Source organism: Mesoplodon densirostris, chromosome 15 (assembly GCF_025265405.1).
Source record: "Mesoplodon densirostris isolate mMesDen1 chromosome 15, mMesDen1 primary haplotype, whole genome shotgun sequence".
Taxonomy (NCBI): Eukaryota; Metazoa; Chordata; class Mammalia; order Artiodactyla; family Ziphiidae; genus Mesoplodon; species Mesoplodon densirostris.
Genome location: NC_082675.1, coordinates 26,619,194 through 26,641,640, shown reverse-complemented (window position 1 = coordinate 26,641,640; position 22,447 = coordinate 26,619,194). Strand labels below are relative to the sequence as shown.

The following is a 22,447-nucleotide window of genomic DNA, read 5'->3' as shown; positions in this document are numbered from 1 at the left end:
TGGCAGGAAGGTAAATCCAGATCCTGCTGTTCTCTCATGGCTGCAGGTGGAAGTTCTTGGCTCACCGGATTTTATTGCTAGAGCAGACATTGCAAAAATCTATCTGTTCATCCTTTTATACCTGGGAAAGCTGAGGCTTGAGGGAGATGATCTGTCAGTTTGCCAAAATTGGCATAGTTTTAAGACACAAGCATCATGTCACAATCACCTTTGTCTATCATGCTCGCTCTGAGTCACTTAGAAAATGTTGACTTATGTTCAGTGTTCTCTAAGGGGGCAGGACGTAGGAGAATGACAATTAAAAAACAGATTTAACAACAACAAAATACCACTAATACTTAAAGCATAATCTTCAGTTCTCAGGGACTTTTGTTTCTCCAGGAAGACTATTCCCAGAGGTTTCAGATAACAAAAGTTGCATACTTAAAAGTTTAATTGGCCAGCTTGTAACGCTATTATTGTAGCTTTATTTTGACCTACATACCTGACCTACACCCACTCTCATGTTGAGTTCTCATCTGTGGTGTTCTGCCCACTAATCCAGACTTGTGAGGGCATCTTATTTTCTCTAATTTGGTTCAGCATTTCCTTACTTTGGCAGTAAATTCACCTCAAGGCATCTCTCTTAACAGCCTTGGGTTATAGTACTGTCAGGGCTTCTCAAAGTCTGAGGAAGTTATCTCTGTTGCCTCCTGTGGTCTGTTCCTTACTGGCCTCCTCAGAGTGGCGTGCAGAGCCAACCCCTCTGGATCCTTCTCATAAATGGGAGCGACCCTGGCCGTCTCTTTCAGATTTTGAGCTTAGTGACTTTATAATGACAGGCTCTTCCCCCCCTCACCCCAAAGAAACCAAACTACTTGTTAATTTGTTGTAAACTTCTGAAGAAAATCATTCAATGTTATTTTTTCATTTTTTCTTCATTATAGCGTTCAAGCTTTATTCTGCATTAGAACTTTGACCTCTCTGTGCCTCACTTTTGTAAGCTGTAGAATGGGGATAGTTAATGGGGATGTGGTGGGCACGTGACCAGGGGGACACAGTCCCGTCTGCAGGGGACGGAAGGTAAGTACACAGGGGCTCCAAGGTAAGACATGAGAAGGGCAGGCATCTCAGCCCAGGGTTCTTGGTGGGCTCCTGAGAGGTGTGAGGGGATAGACCTGATGTCCAGAGCAGCTTGACAAGCAGGAGAGGGGGAGCTGCGTCTTAGAACGATGGGAGGGTTTTGTGGGGAGACGAGACAGGTTGAGAAATGTTGCAGACAGTGGAGACCCTGGAAGTGGCCTGGCAGAGGTCCAGGCTGGGTGTCGGTATGAGGGAGGACCTCCCTTGCCAGGCTGCACATGTGCATGGAGTTTGTGTCAGAGTTGGGGGCCAGTGCGGGTGCATGAGTCGGGGGACAGAAGTCAGGGGGTCTAGGGAAGTGCTTGCTGCCTGAGATCATACTTAACCCATCAGGGCCAAGTTGCACAACCTGTGAAGCAGGATGGCACATCATCTCCTGAAAGTGGACGCTTGGCAGCCGAGGCTGCGCCCTCCCCCGGCCTCTGCCTGGGACCCTGCCTGTGATTGGGGGTCGTCAGTGGCCCTCAGGCCTGGGGCCGAGCGTCCTCTCAGTGTGGGGGTTGGGCCTGTGTGTGCTGCGTGTTTCCTTAGAGAAATTTTACCAAGGAAAGCTCAATGTCACAATCCAGTATTTCCGTGATTTTTTTGCTAATGAAGTAATTTAATCAATTTGGTTTTCGTTTACACAGAGCTGTGGAGCATTTTCAAGGCTGCTTTGTGAGGTTGAGCTTGATGTGCCTGGGCTTCCTGTCCCAGGTGGCACCGGCCTAGGTCCCCACCCAGCCACCCCTCTCTCTGCAGCCATGCACCTGCATCAGGGCCAGATAGCTGCATCACCTGCTTTTTAAAAACCTTCCTACTTAGATTGAAACTCTTGGGGAAGTTATAGTTAAGTAGCAGTTGTTTTGCTGACATTAAGATGTTAGAATTAAAGAAGTTGTAGTAGGACTGTTGTATGTAAAAAACATCTACTTTGTTCAGTTGACCTAGATTTTCTTTCGGTTTTATGTTACTTCTTTGTTCTTGGATTACCCAGATTCTATCCATTGAAATATTATACACTCTTCTCTTATTTTCTGAGCTCTAAGAGTATAAGTATTATTGTCATTTTAGAAATAAGATTTGCATTAGTGGCAAAATTGTTTCTACTATTTAAAATTTTTTTCTGATTCTGCAGTTAACAGTATTCCTTACAGAAAATACAGAAAAGAGTAAAGAAGGAAATAAATATTGCCTGTAACCTGATTAATTTTTATATCTTTCTTGATAGGCAGTCCAAGTTTTGAGTTTTGTTTACAACTCTGTGACCAACTGTATTAGTTTCCTATTGCTGTTGTAACAAATGCCCACAACCTTAGTGGCTTAGAACAGCGCAAATTTATTGTTTTATAGTTGTTTAGAAGTCTCACTGGGCTAAAATCAAATAAGAGGACTTGTCAGCACCATTTGTCACACTTAGTTCATGCTAACTACCTGGTAACTGGAGTGATGGACTGTGTTAGCTGATTGGCTTCATCCTCCCACCTTTATGACAGGAGGTGGTTTTGCAACTTGGAGCCTGAAGCCCATGGAAGTTAGGCTCCTGTCCTCCCCAGAGATGGGGAGATGGGCGCTGTCTCCCTCGATGTGTACATTCCAAAGAGATGCTCTCCAGGTCCTCGAGAAAGACATTCCTAAGTCATAAAGCTCGCAAAGTGCCAATCTAGTCTTCAAAAGAATTTATGCACCGTTCCAAGAAAGGAGGAAATCCTTCCTTTGGCAAGTTTTCTAGTGTGAGTTCTCAAAGAAAGAGAAGGAGAGGGACAGCTCTTCCCTTAACTTTCAACCGGGAGAATTAACGCCTCTTACACGACCTCATCTCTGGTCCTCACCCAGGTTGTCTGTCCCCCTCTGGAACGAGGGTAGGGCCTGGTCCGAGGTTCACTCCGCATCCACAGCGCCCAGGGCAGCGCCTCCCGCAAGTAGTGCCCAGTGAATAGTGAGTGAATGAGTTACAGGCGTCCTGCTTCCGTCGACCCTCATAGGAGCCATTGAAAGGCCGTTACTGATGCACAGTGCCATGGACTATGCCCACCACTTGCCGTGGAGCGAGTCCTGAGCCCAGGTGAGGGCTGTGCCTCCGTACCTGGCCCCACAGGGACGCTGTATAGACGGGAAGCTGAGGCTCGACGTGTCGCCTGGTGACTCTGGGTCTAACTCCAAAGTCCAAGTGCATTTCACTTCTACAGAAAAATACAGCATGATCCTTACCCTGCCCCCCCAAAGCCTCCAGGGACAGAGGACAGGACTGAGAGCACGAGCATATAAAATCTTAGGCTTGTCTGTGTTGACGTGTGGGACTGTTGAAGGGTCATCTTTTCTGTACAGTTACAGCTTTTCCATATTTAGTAATGAGGTTGGGCCAGTCCTGCCTCGTTTCTGAGTCTCACTTTGTCCTCCAGCCTTGGGGTCCCCCCCAGGTCTGTGTTGCCGGGGGTGGGGCCTGTGGGAGGGCTTCCGCAGGCCTCGGGTCAGTGCCGGCTCAAGGGTCAGCTCTGGATCTCAATGGCTCCTTCTGATATAATCCACCTTGTGGTGGATTTCTTATTTGCAGGCGTGTTTCTTGAGAGCCTTGACTGTCTGTTATGTGAGTGTGAGTCTCTGCAATGATCACTTTACCATGCTTGGTCTGCAGCTCCTTCGTGTTTTATTTCCCCCGATCATGAAGCATGTTCTCCCAGTGACGAGGGGGAAGTTCGACTTCCGTTCCTCGCTTGCCTGTTGCTGTGTGCTCTTTTGCCTAAGCATTTAATCACACAAGCATGGATTCCCCCTCATGTGTATGTATTTTTATTTTAACCTACTGGATGTTTTTTCTGATTACACAAGAAATATTTTCCTTTAGAACATATTTTGGCAAATATAAAAAAGCATGAAGAAGAAATGTCTCACCTCTGGTCATCCTATCTGTCAAAACTATTAACACTTTGACTATATATATATATACATATACACACACACACACACATATATATATATATATACACACACACATACATATACACATGTACATATATGTATATTTTGGGCTGCGCCTCATGGCTTGCGGGATCTTAGTTCCGCGACCAGGGATTGAACCCGGGCCACGACAGTGAAAGCGCTGAGTCCTAACCACTGGACCGCCAGGGAACTCCCTGATGTATTTTCTTCCAGCATTTTTTCTGTATGTAATTCAGATCATTCCTTTCGTGAACTTATAGAACATTTAGAACATTGTTCTGTGTCACTGCTTAGTCATAGAAAAATGCCATTTTTAATGTCTGTAACATTAGGTTAAACTTTACAAAAGCATTGTTTTTATAGGTCAGAAATGGTTGAATATCAGCAGTTAGGGTTTAACCTAATATTTGATCAAGTGGTTCATCATGATTATTTTCCTAATGTTAAATATTTAGCTTGTTTCAGAGTTTCAATTAGTATACACAACACTGGGGTGAAAGTATTTTACATAATCTTTGCCAGTTTCAGTTTGTCCTCTTGTATTTGCCCTTTTAAAATCTGAAGGGAACAACAGCAAATTACTTTCTATAAAAAAATTACAGTGGTAATTGACTGATTCGTTTTCAGGGCAAATGGCAATCACTGGCTTCCATTTCCTTTGCTATTAGAACATCCCACCAGACCACGTGAATGTCAGTGAGAGACTTCTCATTGGGTCCATGGGACAGCAAGGTTAGGGCCTCCTGGTGTATCTTAAAGCTCTGTTCAGAGCTTGCTCTGGCAGAGATTTTCAAGATTGGCATCACTTGATTTCCTTTTCATAATAAATCCTGATTTTTAGTTCTTTTATGACAGACATTTACTGTTGGTTTGTTCTGACGATAATCCTAGTGTTTTTATTTATTCAGGAAATTGCTGACTGCCTGCCTGCTGCCCTCTGCCTGCCACCATGCCATGTCCAATAACAATATATATTGTTTATTGAGCACGTACTGTGTCCCCCTCACAGTTCTGAGTGCTTTACACACATTTAATGTTTAAAGAGCCCTAAGGGGAGGCCTTTTGACTATAGGTAGCTTACCTGTAGGTTTTCATAACCTGCTCACGGGCACCACTGGGAGGTGGGGACCCTGGACTGCCCTGACACCGAAGGGCAGACGTTAGCCATCGTGCTTTACCACCTCCGTGGACACAGCCTTTCAGCTCTTGGTCCAGGTTCCTTGGAGGGGTGTGTATACCATCATTTCAGAGGCTGGAGGTGTCCTTTTTATGACCTTTTGGTTGGAAAAAAAATGACTTATTCTATATATTCACTGGGCTTTTTGGTACTGGTTTATCTGAGTGTGGGTTTATATTTTTTTAAGCTATGGGCTTTTTTTGTTTGTTCGTGTGGTCTCTCATTTTCTAGGTCCAGAAGCTGCTGTGTATGTGCCCAGTCGATTTCCACGGCATCTTCCAGTTGGATGAAAGGCGGAGAGACGCGGTGATTGCATTGGGCATTTTTCTCATTGAATCTGATCTACAGGTAGGACTTGTCTAAATTAAAAGTGTTTCTGCATGCAAAAGAGGTTGCAGTTAGGGTTTAAGTTTGTGCCTACTTTATACTCCTAAATCAGGCCTAGAGGAGCGCTCGCGAACCTACCCGGTGAAAGTGGTCAGCTGAGGGCGAGTGATGGGGAGGGGGCAGAACTGGTGGGAATGAGACCTCTATGGACACGTCCTCAGGAAGGTGTGGTTTTTGTTTTCTTCAGAAAGTTAGAGTGCTTTGTGAAGTAACCATGTACCCTCCAGAGTAGACTTGATTTTAAACCTCAGGCAAAGGAGCCAGACTCAGAGTATCCACTTCTTTTCCTTCCAAAAGGACAGTGTTCTTTGAGATAATTGTGATATAACAGTCTTTTTCAAAACTATGATAGATATAAATTGTTTTAGAGTACATGTTAATGTGCCTGTTAAAGGTGATTTACAAACCAGTGTTGTCACTACAACAGAAAATGGCCATTTTTAGTATTTACCAAGGCTAATTGAAGCAAATGCTCAGTCACTGGATACAGAATCTTTTATCTGTTTATTTTTATCATTGCCGAAAATTATTTTTTAAAATTCCAAGTTTAATCTTCCTATGTTAAAAAAATAAAGATGTCAGCTATTTGAACTTTTATTCATCTAAAAAAGTTAGTTTGCATGTCCTGGAAATTTTACTTCAATAAGAATTAATATTTTTGACAGAATATTTATACATTTGAAAAAAAATAAGCATTTTAATTTGAGAGAAATATTTTAAAAATTAAATAGGTTATCTGATCAAGGCCACACAAAAAACCAAGATTAGATGCATAAGCTGCATTTTAATTCTTCTTCTTCTTATTTATTTATAAATGTGAAAATAAAGACAATCATTTTCTATTTGCCAGGTCCTATTTAAATGTAAATATAAAAATAAAGGGAGGAAAACCTGTATAAGAAACTACTGCTATTCGAATGAGTATTACTTGAACTATCTTTGGCAAACACATCACTTGCTGGATTTACCTGTGAGCCCCTAATACCTGTATCGGGTTTTTTCAGGTGGCAGGGAAGAGACGAGTACAAGTTACTTCTGGTGTGGTTTGGGTTCCGGGTCAGTGGTTGGCAGGGGTGGCAGCGGCTGTCCCATGGGGCTCACAGTTGGCCTGAGCTTCCCAGGAAGCCGGAGGCCTCACCCACACCAAGAGAGGAGCCCGGTGTCTGCTGGCCCCTGCGCCTAGGGACCAGCTTTCTCATGATCCACCTGGAGTTTGTGTTCCTTTCCTCCATCCCGGGTGGGCGCTGGCACTGGCCTCCTTCGTGCCCAGTTAGTGGGCTGCCCTGGCAGCAGCCGTGGCCAGAGTAGCAGTGGTGGTGACACCATTGCAGGGTGTGTGGGGAAGAGCCCGGGCCGCTCCCTCTCTGCAGGGCCGTGGTGTGCAGCCCCTTTGGGGTCTTGTACACCAGTTCCCTGGGCAATTGTTGTACAGGAAAAATGGTTTTGTTTTCACTAAAGAAAGTTCTCTATTTATTTTGGTTACCTGCTGTGGCATAAAAATTACCCCAAAGTTGGTGGTTTAATTACCCCAAAGTTAATTGGTTTTGTTTGGCGGAGGTTTTTGCTCATGAATCTGCAATTTAGCCAGTGCTCAGAAGAGCCCAGTCTCTGCTCCATTTGGTGTCATCTGGGGTGGCTCAAAGGCTGGCCCTGGAGTCACCTGAAGGCCCCTCCCCAACATGTGTGGGGTTGATCGTGGCCGCTGGCTGGACCTTCTCTGGGGCTTGACCAGGGCCCCTCCATGTGCATGGCCTCCCCGTGTGGCCTGGGCTGTATCACTTTGTCACAGCATAGTGTCTGGGTTGCAAGAGTGCGTGTCCTGCGAAAGAGCCGGGGGAAGTGGCTCTGCCATCTCTGAGCTAGCCTGGGAAGTCAGGCTCGTTCATTCTACTTTCTACACGGAGCTATCCCTCGGCATCTTCGGGAGATTGGCTCCGGGACCCCTTGCAGGTACCACAGTCCAAGGATGCTCCAGTCTTCCATATAAAATGGTGTAGTACTGTCGGCTCCTTGTATCCATGGAAGTGGAACCCTCAGATATGGAGGTCTTGACTATACACTAGAAGCAAGTCACCAAGGCAGCCTTGTTTTCAGGGGATGCGAATTTGACTCTGCCTTTTGGTGAAAGGAGTGTGGCAGAATTTGCAACTATGTTTTCAAAGCCACATGTTTTTTCAGTGTTTCAGAACATCAGATAGTGTCCCCTTTTGTGGAGGACACTTGTCCTTCATGGGGGCAGCCGCATGTAGGGAGACAGCCAGGAGAGCTAGTGGTGGAAGGTTATGAACTCTATGCTGATTGGCTAGTTTGGAAACTAGACGAAAGTAATTTTTCCATTGGCTAACGTTGGCTATAAAGTCTAATGCTGAGTTTGAGAGGAGCAAAAGGAAACATGAAGCCGAAAATTTATGAAAGGAAGGGAAGAGCACAAAGGCCATGAACAACAGAAAGAAGCATCACCAAGTTTGTAAGCTGCTCTCCAGTCTGGAGGATGTGGTCCTGAGGTTTGGGTTTAGGGACTTTAAACACCTGGCAGGAGGCAGTTCTGAGTGTGTGCACACGTGTCTTCTTCTGGAGGCCAGAGCCAGGTTGGACACTGAGCAGCAGAGAGCAGGTGTTGGCCTTCCTGTTGGCCGGAGGGACGCTGCCCACCATGTGCAGCAGGAAGGGTGCGACACTGTGCAAACGCCCTTCTCTGAGATGATCAGGATGTGGATGTGCTTTGTTTTGGGCTCAGTCTGTGCTAAAAAGCTACCAGTCGTGTACTTAATTAAATGTAATTTTTTTTTTTTTTTTTTTTAGCACAAAGATTCTGTGGTTCCTTACCTTCTTCGACTTCTTAAAGGTCTTCCGAAAGTGTATTGGGTAGAAGAAAGCACAGCTCGGAAAGGCAGAGGTAGTTTTGCTTAAAGTTTCCCTGAATGCAAGGAAGCATCTGTGTGTTCCCCGTCTGTGAGGATTGAATGTTTAATCACACTAACGTGGCAGTTAGGATGCTTCTAGCTGGTTCCACTCCTGTGCCTGCAGCACTAGCGCTTTCTCACGTTACCCAGAGCCCTGGGCGGGATGAGCAAGAGCTGAGCAGGACCACGGGGACCCTCAGGAACCTTTGCTCATGTCCCATTGGCTGCCCTGGGTCCCCTGCTGTCCCTGAGCTGGTCTGTTGCCTCAGATGGAGAGGCTTACCCTGCAATAAGGTCAGTTCTCCAGATGGCCTGGTGGCTGCCCATTAAGGAGGGCTAAGATGGGAGTTTGGGACTCAACCACCATGTCCACTGTCAGTAGTTTTATCACTTTGTCGGTGTTGCTAAATTTCCACTGAACTTTGCATCTTTGCAAATGGAATAAATTCATGTGTATTTCTTTTTAACTTGTATTTGATACTGATCTCTCTTTAAGGTCAAAGAGAAAGTTAGATAATCTTTTCTCTCTTCCCCTCCACTGCCCTCCCCTCCCTTCCTCCCTCCTTGCCTTCTTCCTCCCAGTCCCTCCCAAAGTATTTACATAGGTCCCCTACATGCCAGGCATTGTGCTAAACGCTTATAACACTCATGATCTTGTAAACGGATTTCCCGACTCCAAAATCAGCTTGGAAGATCTCCAACATTTCAGAGTTCATGACCCATGAGACTGAAGTTTCCTTGTAATCTCTCTCTCTGAGGTCCAAGGCCCCCACCTTCAGATCTAGCGGGGGGTTGGTGCCTGCAAAGAAGGCCCTTGTCCTTTCTGTTGGTGGCATGCCCTGAATTTGTCAGGTGGGCTCAGTCTGCTGGAGACTGTGCTGTCCTCATGAACACCTGCTTGTGCCTGCTCGTGTTCCTCTTGCCCTTTGGGTTTTCAGCATTTCTGGTGACTTACTGTACCTAAAGCTGACAGACCCCAAATTATGCAGGTGTCCTGGAATTGGAAAGACTACAAATTAAATAGAGCATTGCTGAAAAGTGAAACATCTGTTTCTACCATTGTTATCTAATTTGGGGAGAAGTAGAATACTAGAAAGTGTTGATCCTATTTTATTTTATTTCAAAACAAATATCACTTCTGTATACTTGGACTCATTCGAATGAATTTTTTAGCATTATTTAAACATTGTTAGGGATTTACCTGGTGGCGCAGTGGTTAAATATCTGCCTGCTAATGCAGGGGACACAGGTTCAAGCCCTGGTCTGGGAAGATCCCACATGTTGCGGAGCAACTGGGCCCGTGCACCACAGCTACTGAGCCTGCGCTCTAGAGCCCGTGAGCCACAATTACTGAAGCCTGCATGCCTGGAGCCCATGCTCCGCAACAAGAGAAGCCACCACAGTGAGAAGCCCACGCACCACAACAAAGAGTAGACCCCGCTCACCGCAAGTAGAGAAAGCCCGCACACAGCAATGAAGACCCAACGCAGCCAAAAAAAAAAAAAAAACATTGTTAGAGATATATAAATTTCCAATTATTGGGTAATATTTCAGTCTCCTAGTTTCTATTAAGGCAATATCACTTATGCTTTGATAAACCCCATAGCAGTAGTTCTTAAAGGGCCATCCCTGGACCAGCAGCATCAACAACCTGGGAACTTGTCAGAAGGGAGATTCTCAGACCCCACATTGGAGCTACTGAGTTAGGAACTCTGGGCCCAGGTGTCAGGCAGACTGCGTTTCAACAAGCCCTCCCGGTGGTTCCGGCCACACTCAAGCTTGAGAAGGACCTAGAGCTGTGTCTCAGAATCACATGTGCGGAAGTAGACACGCAGCGGTCGTCTCCTGTGTGTGTGTTTGTCTTTGAGTCAGTGCTCAACGTTCAAAATTGGTTAAATGTTTAATAGTGATCGGACCTCCTCGGCAGCAGGTCTAACCTTCCCAAAGTGCACTTGACAGAAGTGGTGCTTCACTTGTGGTCTTTTGGGTGCAGTGCTCCCTTCTTGACCTTGAGGCCCTGCTCCTGAGAATCTCTGGACTGGCAGGCTCGGTCAGGGAAGGGCTTAGAAACCTCCGAGGAACAGAGCACATCTCTGGGTGCTCTTCTGAGGACCTTCTCCACCTGTCAGAAGAAAAAAGGAAAAAAAACATTAATTCAGTTTAAAGTGATAGTAATTGGTATTGGACAGTTAGCCTCCATGAAACATCTCCCATAGTCTTACCAAGATTGATTTCCCAATTTTATTTAGGTCGGGAATAAAACATGGAATCTGTCATGTTGAGAGGCTCTGTAATCTCAGACTATAAATTGGCTCAGCAAACATTTCAATTTCTTGAACCAAAACATTTTATTACAAGGAAGGCAGGGGTGTTTCTCAGCGAACACGTTGGGCCCATATCTGTTCTCTGGAGGCTCATCCTGACGAGGGCGGCCTCCACTGTAAGCAGGTCCTTGGCAGCTGTGTGAGAGGGAACAGCCAGATGGGGTGGCCGGTCGGTGTGATGATCCGATTCCTGTCTTTCTTTCTCCAGGCACCCTCCCGGTGGCCGAGAGCTTCAGCTTCTGCTTGGTCACTTTGCTGTCTGACGTGGCTTATAAGGACCCTTCCCTCAGGGATGAGGTAAGTGTGTGGTGACTCAGTGTCTGTTTCTGTAAGATCCGAGAGTCCCAAAGTGATGATAGGACAGAAAAAAAAAAAAGTTGATTGGATTGTTTATGTTGATTTATTTCATACTGTTAGTAACACACATGAGAAATGTTAAATCCTGCTTGCAGTGCTTAGTCTCCCACTGACCTCCTGAGTCTTATCTCATTCAGCTTTCCCAATTGCCCTGTGAGGTGGGCAGCAAAAGGTCATGCATCCTCCTGCCTCCATGCTGGGGACTGACATTCATAGAAGATTTGCTGGAAAGCTGGAGCCGTTCCTTCAAGTGCTCCAGTTTTTTTAGTTTTAGTTTATTTTGTTGGAAATGTTACTTAAATGTATTTCATATTTCTCTCCTTTTATTTATTTATTTATTTATTTTTGGCTGCATTGGGTCTTCGTCACTGCGAGAGGGCTTTCTCTAGTTGCAGCGAGCGGGGGCTACTCTTCATTGTGGTGCATAGGCTTTTCATTGTGGTGGCTTCTCCTGTTTTGGAGCACGGGCTCTAGGCGCACGGGCTTCAGTAGTTGCAGCACGCGGGCTCAGTAGTTGTGGCTCGTGGACTCTAGAGCGTGGACTTAGTAGTTGTGGCACACAGGCCTAGTTGCTCCACAGCATGTGGGATCTTCCCGGACCAGGGCTCAAACCCATGTCCCCTGCTTTGGCAGGCGGATTCTTAACCACTGTGCCACCAGGGAAGCCCCCTGTATCTTTTACTCTTTTTTTTTTTTTTTTTTTTTTTTTGCGGTACGCGGGCCTCTCACTGTTATGGCCTCTCCCGTTGCGGAGCACAGGCTCCGGACGCGCAGGCCCAGCGACCATGGCTCACGGGCCCAGCCGCTCCACAGCATGTCAGATCTTCCCGGAATGGGGCACGAACCCGTGTCCCCTGCATTGGCAGGCGAACTCTCAACCACTGCGCCACCAGGGAAGCCCCCCCTGTATCTTTTTTAATTTTTAAAATCTCTTTCCTTACTATCACACTGTAAATTGTGTCCCTATTTCTGCCATTATGTTGGTCTCCACCCTTCGTTCTTAGTTTAGGTTCTTTATTTACTTGTGGGTTGGCTAAAGAGGTAACTAGATACGTTAGAATCACATATTATTTAAAAAGCTAACAGGGCTTTTCTATCAGTAACACCTATTGAAATAGGTCACCACAGAAGATGGTGGCATAACTTGAATACGTGAAATGGATGAAACATTGCTTTCCAGGTCCTCACTGTTCTGCATCATTTGACACTAGCAAAACGTGAGCAGTTTGGTGATGAACAAGTCACCTCAGACCAACTTCATTTTTCTGCCTGGGTTCCCCAAGACTGGAAGTGGGGGAAGTGAGAGGGACTCGGTCTGGATGCTCTTCATCAGGGCCTGAACCACGCCTCTCCTGACATCCTGGGTCAGCAGTGTAGCCGAGGGCAGGGTTTGCAGAGCCACCTGAGGACCACCCCAGGGGCACCCGGCAGGAGTCTCTGGTCGCCTGCCCCCTGTGGTGGAAGCTGAACAGCTAGGACCAGCCAGGACCGGGGATGAAAATCCTGAAAGCAAGTCAGTCTCGTCTAGACGATTCGGATGCCAAGCTGGGAATCGAGGACCCTCGCGGTGAACTGAAGCTTATGCCCTGAGCTTTTGTGGGGCTCAGTGACGGGCAAAAAAATACCAGCCCTGCGGGTGGAGGGGCACAGCTGGAGTCAGCATGTGTGAGAGACACTTAAGGATTTCATTTCTCTGTGAGTTCATGGAACCAGCAGTGTGAAGGGCTGCTGGAAAGCCAGTGTCACATCCACAGACGTCTGGGGTCCGTGCTGAGTCTGGTGATTACTCAGGGAGATCCCCAGCATCGCTGGAATAGTAGTGTGTTTTGTCTGAACACTTCAGTTGGAGATGGTTTCTTACACACTGAGCTATAGTGAAGTCAGGCAGGCCATCAGCAAGGACTTGAATCATAAGGAACGGATGGAAAAAAACAGGGGTGTTGAGCTGTGAAGAGAGATTGGGGGCCTGTCACCTGTTTCCAGAGTTAGGAGGCCTGTGGACCAGCCAGAGAGGGAGGGTTCTGTCTGCAGAAGGTCTGTTGCCTGACCCCTCGGCAGAGCTTCCATGCAGGGGGTTATGGATCAGGTATGAGGTTGGACAAGAGAATGTGTAAAGCTCCCTCTAGTTCTGAGTTAATTTTGTTATATTTATCTGATTTTGTTTATAAGTTTGTATGTTTCCTTGGCTATTCCAGATTTTAGAGGCACTTTTGCAGGTTTTGCATGTCCTTTTGGGAATGTGCCAGGCCTTGGAGGTTCAAGAGAAAGGTATGTTTTTCTTTTTATTGTTTGTGATTATCCTTCCCCTTGCTTTTCCCAGTCCTCAGATTTTCTGTTCTTTGCAACCAGTGTATCTGGTGGACGTGACCTTTGCTGCATGTTAGCTGAGAGCCCGCGTGGCATCGTGAGCACAGCTCTGCTGCCTGAATGCTGGGCCACTTCCACCTCTGGGGCTCAGCTTCTTCACCTGTAACATGTCTGAAGGTCATTTTTCCTCTGGTGTGAGGCTACCAATCTGCTCTCAGAGGGACTAAATGCACTGATTAAGTCCCGTGAGGGAGACTGCTCAGGTGATGTGGCTGAGGGACTGATTTGGAGGTGCTGCGTGTGGTTAAGACTTCCCACCCATGGGCCGTGTCTGCAGCCGTGGTTGAGGATGGATGTAAAATACCGCCGGTCAGCGCCTGGGCCTGGCCCTGTTGCCATGGCTAGTTCTGGCCCTTGGACTTGCTGGTGGGGGGCCCTGAGATGGGTGGTCCCAGGTACCCGGGTGGTGCAGCCACGGCTTCCCTCTGCCTTCCAGAATACCTCTGCAAGTACGCGGTCCCGTGCCTCATAGGAATCTCCCGCGCATTTGGGCGTTACAGCAACACGGAAGAGTCTCTCCTGTCCAGGCTCTTCCCCAGAGTCCCTCCTCATTCCCTCCACGTCCCTGAGGAGCTGGAAGGTGTGCGGAGGCGGTCCTTCAACGACTTTCGCTCCATCCTCCCCAGCAACCTGCTGGCAGTGTGTCAGGAGGGCACCCTGAAGAGGAAGGCCAGCAGTGTGTCCAGCATCTCACAGGTGGGGCCGTGCGCCCAGACGGATAGGGGACGGGGGCTTGTTAGGTGCCCACTCGCGTGTAGTTTGAGGGAACTTGGGGAACGTGAAAGATTCTCATTAGAATTCTCTTTAGTACAAAGGTTGCCTTGTCCTTTTTAAGATTTATAAGTGAGTCATCTCCTGGGAGGTGAAGTGTTTGGGCACCAGCTCTTTTCTGAGTGCAAGACAGTTGGTGCCTATAGAGAATATGTAATTGACTCATGGAGAAAGACAGGGACACAAAACACTGAGAATAATCTGGCTCAGTCATCAGGTGTAGAATATATGGCTAGACACAAGAATTTAGAATCACAGTAGAGAACCTGTAGCCAGGGTGGGCTTCAGCAAGGAGGTGGGGCTGAACCAGGGCTCTGGCCAGCAGAGGGAGCCTTGTCTGAGACGGATCTGACTGAGGTCTGACTGGCCTTTCTTATCTGTGCATGTGGTTGTGTGTTTCAGGTCAGCCCTGAACGAGGGGTGCCCCCTCCCAGCTCCCCTGGAGGATCCACCTTTCACTACTTCGAAGGTGGGCTTCGTCTTTCTGCTGACCGAGCCCCCAGGGGCGAGGTCCACAGGGCCTTCCTGTGCTGTGAGGATGCTAACACAGACACTGCTGTTGTGCATCTTGAGTGTCAAGCTTTTAGAAAGTATTTATTTTCTGTTTTTGATTAAACTTCTTAAACTTGAATCTAAAAATATTTCAAACATAGAAAAAAGTGCAGACAATAATATACAGGACCCCAAATGCCTGCCATCTGAATCTTAGTACATTAACCTGTGAAAGCACTGCTTTTCAGGTGGAAATACTAGCGGTGGGTCCTTCTCTTGTTTCTTGTTGTTTAAGGTCATTAAGCGCGTGGATAATATTAAAGAACATAGTAATGAGACTGCGTGTAATACCTTATGTTTAATGAGTAATACTTTCTGTAGAGCTTTGCTGTTCACAAAGGACTTTCAGGTAATTTACTGAATTTGATTCGTGTGACAGCTCTGTGCAGTGTCAGACACTTGTTACAGTAGCCTTCACCTCCTCGAGGGAAGTAAGATGCAGATTGTGGGGAGGAAGTGGGGAAACAAGATCTCCACGCCTCATGGCGCCGTCCGTTCCATTGTCAGTGACACCCCTGCATAAATCCCAAATCTTACACCTGTGGTCCCTGCAGCTCTGCCTTTTGCCTCCTTTTGTGTCCACACGCGCTGGGTCAGCCACGCAGGACGTCATCTGCATGTCGTGGTGTGTGTCCAGGACACAGACTTCTTGCCTTCTTTTATGACTATCATTATTTTTTACAATAAACTGGTATGTCCTTAAGGTGAACGACATGATGGTTTGATATACATAAATGTGGTAAGGTGGTTACTGCAGTCAAGCCATTAACTATACATCTCCTCACATAGTCACCATTGTGTGTGTGCGTGTGTGGTTAGAGCACTTCCTCTCTCAGCGCATTCCTAGCATCCAGCACGGTGTAATTAGCTCTCTGGACTCAGCCCGCATAACCGTCATCTCCCCATTTCCCCACCTCCCGCCCCTGGCCACCGCACTCTCTGCTCCCATGTCTTTGAGTTTTTTAGATTCCACATATAAGTGAGATTGTGCAGTTTTTTTCTTTCTGTAACTGGCTTACTTCACTCAGCATAATGCCCTCCAGGAATATTATTCAGCCTTAGGAAAGGAGATCCTGCCATTTGTGACAACGTGGATGAACCTGGATGTGATGCTGAGTGAGATAAGCTGGTCACACAGGTGCATATATAAGGAAAATACATGGAGCATGTGTGTTCGTGCACACTGTATATATACATGTTTTATGTAGTTTTCACACACATTTCATGCGCACACACACACTCCCTTCCCACCTTCTTCCCACCTGCTCCCTTTAATCTGGCCTCACCGCCCCCGCCCTGTCCAGCCCCCTCTGTGGCTTCACCGTGTTGGCTTCCAGCGTCTCAGCTCCTCTCAGTATTGTTGCCCCACCTCTGTTGTAAGCTGCCTCCTGCTGTCATGGCTCTTAACCTGTAGAAAGGTGTAATTCTTTTTTTGTTGTTGTTCTCACATGTCTGGGTGGAAAATATTAGGACATGATTCTACCTAAGCTTTGACCTGAAACACCCCAGTGAGAGGCAACCCTCCCCAAGGATTTGCAATCCAGCTTTTACTTCTTTTTTTAATTGAAATATAGTTGATTTATAATGTTGTATTAGTTTCTGATATATAGCACAGTGATTCAGTTATACATATATATTATATTCTTCTTCAGATTCTTTTCCATTATGGTTTATTACAGGATATTGACTGTAGTTCCCTGTGTTATTCAGTAGGACCTTGTTGTTTACCCTTTTTATATAGAGTAATTTATATCTGCTACTCCCAAATTCCTAATTTATCCCTCCCCCACCCCCTTTCCCCTTTAGTAACTGTAAGCTTGTTTTCTGTCTGTGAGTCTGTTTCTGTTTTGTGAATAAGTTCATTTGTGTCATTTTTTTTTTAGATTCCACATATAAGTAGTATCGTAACGATATTTGTCTTTCTCTGACTTACTTAGTAACTTAGTATGATGATCTCTAGGTCCATCCATGTTGCTACAAATGGCATTTTATTTTCATTCTTTTTTATGGCTGAGTAGTATTCCATTGTATGTATACATACCACATCTTTTTTTTTTTTTTTTTTTTTTGTGGTATGCGGGCCTCTCACTGTTGTGGCCTCTACTGTTGCGGAGCACAGGCTCCGGACGTGCAGGCTCAGCAGCCACGGCTCATGGGCCTAGCCGCTCCGCGGCATGTGGGAGCTTTCTGGACCGGGGCACGAACCCGTGTCCCCTGCATCGGCAGGCGGACTCTCAACCACTGCGCCACCCGGGAAGCCCCCACATCTTCTTTATCCATTCATCTGTCAATGGACATTTAGGTTGTTTCCATGTCCTGACTGTTGTGAATAGTGCTGCTATGAACGTTGGGGTGCATGTATCTTTTTGTATTAGAATTTTCTCTGGATATATGCCCAGGAGTGGGATTGCTGAATCATATCAGCCTTTACTTCTTAATTAAAACATGGAATTTTAGTATAAACAAAAGCAAAATCGATACCGTAGTTGGTTCTTGAGGGAGTATCTGGGTCTCATGCTCCCGCGACTGACTTTCTGGTTTTGCCCCGTCAGCCTCTTACTTGCCTGATGGGAGTGCCCTGGAGCCCGACTACTACTTCTCCACCATCAGCTCCAGCTTCTCCGTTTCTCCTCTTTTCAATGGCATCACTTACAAGGAGTTCAGTATTCCCCTGGAGATGCTCCGGGAACTCGTAAACCTGGTAAGCATAGCCTTGATGGATAGATGGACCACGGGTATATCAACCAGTGGAATTACTAGTTGTGTCAGCCTATATTTCACAGCACAGCTTGGTAGTCACAGTTTTCAGATTAAAGAGGGAAGGAGGGTCACATCCTCGGAGTTGCTGTGCGGCACGTTCTCATTTGTCCCTGCAGCCACCACGTGGGGCGCAGCCACACGTCCCCTTGTTAGAGGTGAGGAAGTTGGTGTCAAGTACCTTAAGGGCTAAGGGCAGGGCCCAGGCTCAGGCAGTGGTCCGACCCCAAGCCCACTTGCTCTTGCACTTGACCCAACTCAGGGGCTGCTCTGTTTGGATTAATACAAAGCTAATGTTTCCTGTCTGGGGGCCTTTGTGTGACCTTTGCAGTCGCATCAGAGTTGCCATTGTCTGAGTCCTGCAGTGGCTGGGCCTGTGACCCACCCCTGAAGTTGCCATGCTTGTACCGGGGTTCTGCATGGTGGGTTTGGGTGGGCCAGGACAGACTCCAAAGACAGGGCTTTCTGCTTTGGAACGAATGAGAGAGAAGAAGAAGGTCGGGGTGAGGCGGGGGCCGGGGGCCTGGCGCTTGCCTGTGAGGAGTGTGAACAGAAATGGCCCAGAGGTGGTGGCTATGGGTGGAGAAACAAGAAGATAGCCCAGTGTCGGTGGGCAGGGTGGAGCCAGGGTGAGCTGCTCAGTAGCCGGCTGTCCTGAGACCCCCCAAGCTGGCTACGCTGTCGGTGTCCCGACGGGACAGCAGCTCTTTAGGGTCATGTCAAGAGATTCCAGTTGAAGGCTGGATGTCTTGGGTCATTCAGGGGAATTTGTTTTTCAGTATATTTTAACTTTCAAGGTTAGGTTTTCTTCTAAACCATTTTTAAATTTCTTCTCCTGGCATGTTGTTTATCATTATCCATATGTTTTAAAAATAACCTTAAAGCACTGTAATGTGGTGGCAGTTTTCTCAGGCGGTTCTCGGTCGGCAGAACAGTTCTTCCTGTCCTGAGCACTGGTACAGAGTGGGACCGGGGTGGGGGTGGCCAGTGCTCCTGTGAGGAATTCGCAGTGTGTGCTGCAGCGCCCGGAAGAGCCAGCGCCCTGGCCCGGGGAGGGGGCGGTGTTGGCGCCTGGGGACCGGCTGTGACGGGGGTCTACCATGTCTGGGAGGGGCCTCGGGGAGGGAAGTCAGTCTTGCCTGGAGTCTCAGCGCTCTCGCTTCCTGGAAATGGAAACCTCATGTCCCCAGACTTGAGGGAGTTGTTTCCTTTTCTGTTTTTATTTCATTCCCATCTATGGTAAGAAAGAAGTTCTAGGTGATGGCAGGATTAGGGACATTTTGTGTGTGTATTGGAGCCTTGGTGCTCCAGTGATGTGCTCATTGTTGGCCTCTTACTTCCATCCATTTTTCACCATGAGCTTGTGATGTGGTTTCATACATCAGCACGATTTGTTCTTCAGTGGAATGAGCTGGCACTCCTGTCTCCCCCTGTGTGTGCCAGGTGCTCACGAGGTCTCGTTTCCCTTGCAGGTGAAGAAGATTGTTGAGGAGCCTGTTCTCAAGTCCCTGGACACAGTCGTAGCCAGCGTGATGGAGGTACATCCCTCTGAGGGCGTCACGTCGAGATCACCTGCCGGGCACATCTGTGTGGGGGGAGTGGTGAGGGTTTGCAGTGGGTGGGGTGGGGCCACTGGAGTGAGTGAGAGGCTCTCCGAGACTTCAGCATACGTTCCAGTGACGACAGCACACCTGCCGCCCAAGGGCTTGCCCTGTGCCTGGCTCCTTTAGATGTGTCCCCTACCGGTGCCCCGTCCTGGCCCCTGAGCAGTGGTCAGGGTCTCTACTTCACAGGTGAAAGCAGAGGTTCGGGGAGGACTAACTGGTGCCCGTGTCCCATGGTCAGCATGGGAGCTGGATTGCGGCCTGGGCCCCGACTCTGCTCCATTGTGGTCCTTGCCCCCACGGTGCCTGCAGAGCCACTGCCAAGGCTCGGTACACACCCCTCATCAGTCCAGGCACTGCAGGCCCTGGCTTGTGAGTGTGAGGGGTGTGTACTCAGGCATCTTCTGTCCTTAGCATGTTTGGAACCAAGGCCCACAGCTTTATTTATAAAATCATTAAATGTCGCTGCTGGGAGGCCTCAAAGTCCCTGGGAACATTTGAGTCAGCCCCCTTTTGTCAGGGTCCAGAGAGATCACCGATTTCCAGGCTGATGACTGCTGTGGCCGCGTGCTGGGCTCAGATTCCTTGTTAAGCCTGGCGTTCTTTCTATCATCCGATTATAAGACATGCAGCACCTGGCACCACCGGGCTCAGTTATGAAGCGGGAAGGGAACCAGCAGGGACCTCCCTGTGCTGCAGGTCGCAGCTCCTGCCCTGCATGCGCTCCACCCTGCTGTCTGCGGGCATTAGGTGTGTGGCCAGTCACTTGCCAGCTGGTCCGCAGCCCTCCTGCTCATGGGCCTGAGCTCTCACTGTGCTTGCTCTCAGAGGTGTCCTGGTGTCCTTTGTCGGTGTGGGGTCGTGTGACCCTGGGCAGACCAGGAGGCCAGGGCCGGAGCTGGGCTGGCAGGCACAGCAGCGACGTGTTGGGCCCGAGTGCCGTCCGTGGTGAAGAGCTGGCTTGGGTCCTGAGGGGAGAGGAATGCCAGGAACATGGGGCTCTGGGGCCCTTCTCCTCGTGGAACAGAGCAGTTTCTCATATTTTGTTTCATATTTTGGACTTTAGTGTAAATGTCCATTTGAAGAAATGGTTTTGTGGCTGAAAAAAAGCTCAAACCCGAGTCACTGCAGGATAATCCTCCTCCTCATCCACCTTCACGGGCAGTGACCGTGCTTATTATGTGCTAGATGTGACTCCCTCTCCTTGAACCCATGGCACACCCGCTCTGAGCCGGGGAGACAGAGGCTGTCAGAGCCTTCATCACACAGCGCTGGGGCCCTGGGGCCGGGCTGCACCGCCCGGGTTCCTCCCTCCTGGCTCTGGGGTGGGACCCCTGGTCACCTTAACCTCAGCCAGTGTCACATCTGCCCTGCAGGGAGTCATGAAAACTGCCTGTAGGGCCATTCGCGCAGCGCCCTCTGATGGCACCGATGCCCATGGGACACGGCCTCCACCAGCCTCGCCCCGCAGGCCCCTTCCCGCTGTGGATTTGCCTCCACTTCCGCCTTCCCCGCGCTTACCTGTGTCAGAACTTTTGTAAATCGTGCCTTTCCATTGCACTAGACTGAGTGTGCAGAAAAATTAACAGCATCTTATTCAACTCACTAGACCTCGGATGAATTTTTTTCCCCAGAAGAAAACTAGCATCACATTTTAGATGAGATTTCTAAAGAAAATTTAAAGTGAATTTTAGTTACAAAATGTAGGCTGAATCTGAAGATGCCCCAGCTGTCGTGTCTATCACTGAGGGGGACAAGGTGCAATGTGGTCTTGTGGCCCCGTGGCTCCTGCACCTCCACTCTCCTTGTTCAAAGATGCCCGGAGAGGGTGAGCCCTCAGTGAGAGGAGGTGGTCCATCCTCCAGGAGGCCGGGGCTGCTCCCCACAGGCGTCTCTGGGCAGTGTGAGTGTAGGAGGGAGGAGGGAGTCACCGCAGTGACCGGCGGTGTCAGTCACGCGTCCCATGCCTCTACCTGCAGGCCAACCCCAGCGCCGACCTCTACTACAGCGCGTTCAGCGACCCCCTCTATGTGGCCACATTCAAGATGCTACGGGACACTCTGTACTACATGAAAGGTGAGGGTGGGGTCCTGCCCTTATGCCAGGGCCGCTTCACAGCATCTGCAAGGAACGTGGACATGTTCCCGGGAGAAGCAGGTGATGAGGGACATGCACCTGTCGTTCTGCCCCCGGTGCTGCCAGCAGCGCAGCCTCTTTGGTGGGTGTGTCTTCTCGGCTGATGTCTGACACGGACATGTGGTGTCATCCTGATCCCCTGGTCAGGCATACAGTCTAATGTGTCTGCCTTACATGTTTCAAAACATTAAAAAATGAGAAAACGAGGCAGTCGTGATCTTACAACTCAGAATAATTTGTCAGTAGCGGAACTCACATATGGAGTTAGCAGTTCCTTCCAGGCTCTCTTGTGTGTTTTTTGTTTTGTTTTGTTTTTTGTTTTTTTTTTTGCAGTACGCGGGCTTCTCACTGCTGTGGCCTCTGCCGTTGCGGAGCACAGGCTCCGGACGCGCAAGCCCAGCGGCCATGGCTCACGGGCCCAGCCGCTCCGCGTCATGTGGGATCTTCCTGTACTGGGGCACAAACCCATGTCCCCTACATCAGCAGGCGGACTCCCAACCACTGCGCCACCAGGGAAGCCCTCTTGTGTGTTTTAAACACAGTTTTCCTAGGCTCTTCCCTTAAGTTGCTGAATGTGCTTCATGAACAAAAGCTTTGATGACCACATGGTGTCCTGTGGGTGTCCCATAATCTCCTTAGCTGTTTTCCTGATCTGATTCCAAGCGCTGCTGGGGCCTGAGCCTTGTTGGGGCCACCATGAGGGCTAGGTTCCCGAAAAGCGGCAGGTGCTGGCTGCTCGGCCTGACCCCGGAGCCTGCGGCCTCCCCTAGCCAGTCTGCTGCTGGCTTTCTTGGCCAGTCTGCCCTGTGCCTGTGCCGTCTCTCGGGTCTCCTGCACTGTCCAGGCCCGAGGACGAGAGCTGGGAGACGCTGCAGACTGGGTGCCTTCCTGTGCAGGGGGCGGTCCTTGTGCTGCATCCAGCTTTCCCACATCTGATAACTGACGCCCTTTTTAGAAAGTATCACAGGAGTACTTTTTGTTAATCGGACCAGTTCTGGTGATGGCACTCCCCAGGTTGTGTCTCGTGTTCAGGTTTGAGTGTATTGACAGCTTAAAACAAAGCATGGCTCG

At 48.5% G+C, this 22,447-nt stretch overlaps 1 protein-coding gene across 2 annotated transcripts in view; it reads left to right on the top strand.

Annotated features, from left to right (window-relative positions):
• The window catches only part of PI4KA (phosphatidylinositol 4-kinase alpha), a 96,381-nt gene that overhangs the window by 18,403 nt on the left and 55,531 nt on the right, over positions 1–22,447 (top strand). For both annotated transcript variants that reach the window (XM_060119707.1, XM_060119708.1), the window contains exons 2-10: positions 5,450–5,566; positions 8,408–8,501; positions 11,041–11,129; positions 13,385–13,457; positions 13,993–14,252; positions 14,730–14,796; positions 17,432–17,580; positions 19,109–19,174; positions 21,220–21,316. In XM_060119707.1, coding sequence (XP_059975690.1) covers positions 5,450–5,566; positions 8,408–8,501; positions 11,041–11,129; positions 13,385–13,457; positions 13,993–14,252; positions 14,730–14,796; positions 17,432–17,580; positions 19,109–19,174; positions 21,220–21,316 — 1,012 coding nt within the window. The remainder of the gene's footprint in view (positions 1–5,449; positions 5,567–8,407; positions 8,502–11,040; positions 11,130–13,384; positions 13,458–13,992; positions 14,253–14,729; positions 14,797–17,431; positions 17,581–19,108; positions 19,175–21,219; positions 21,317–22,447) is intronic.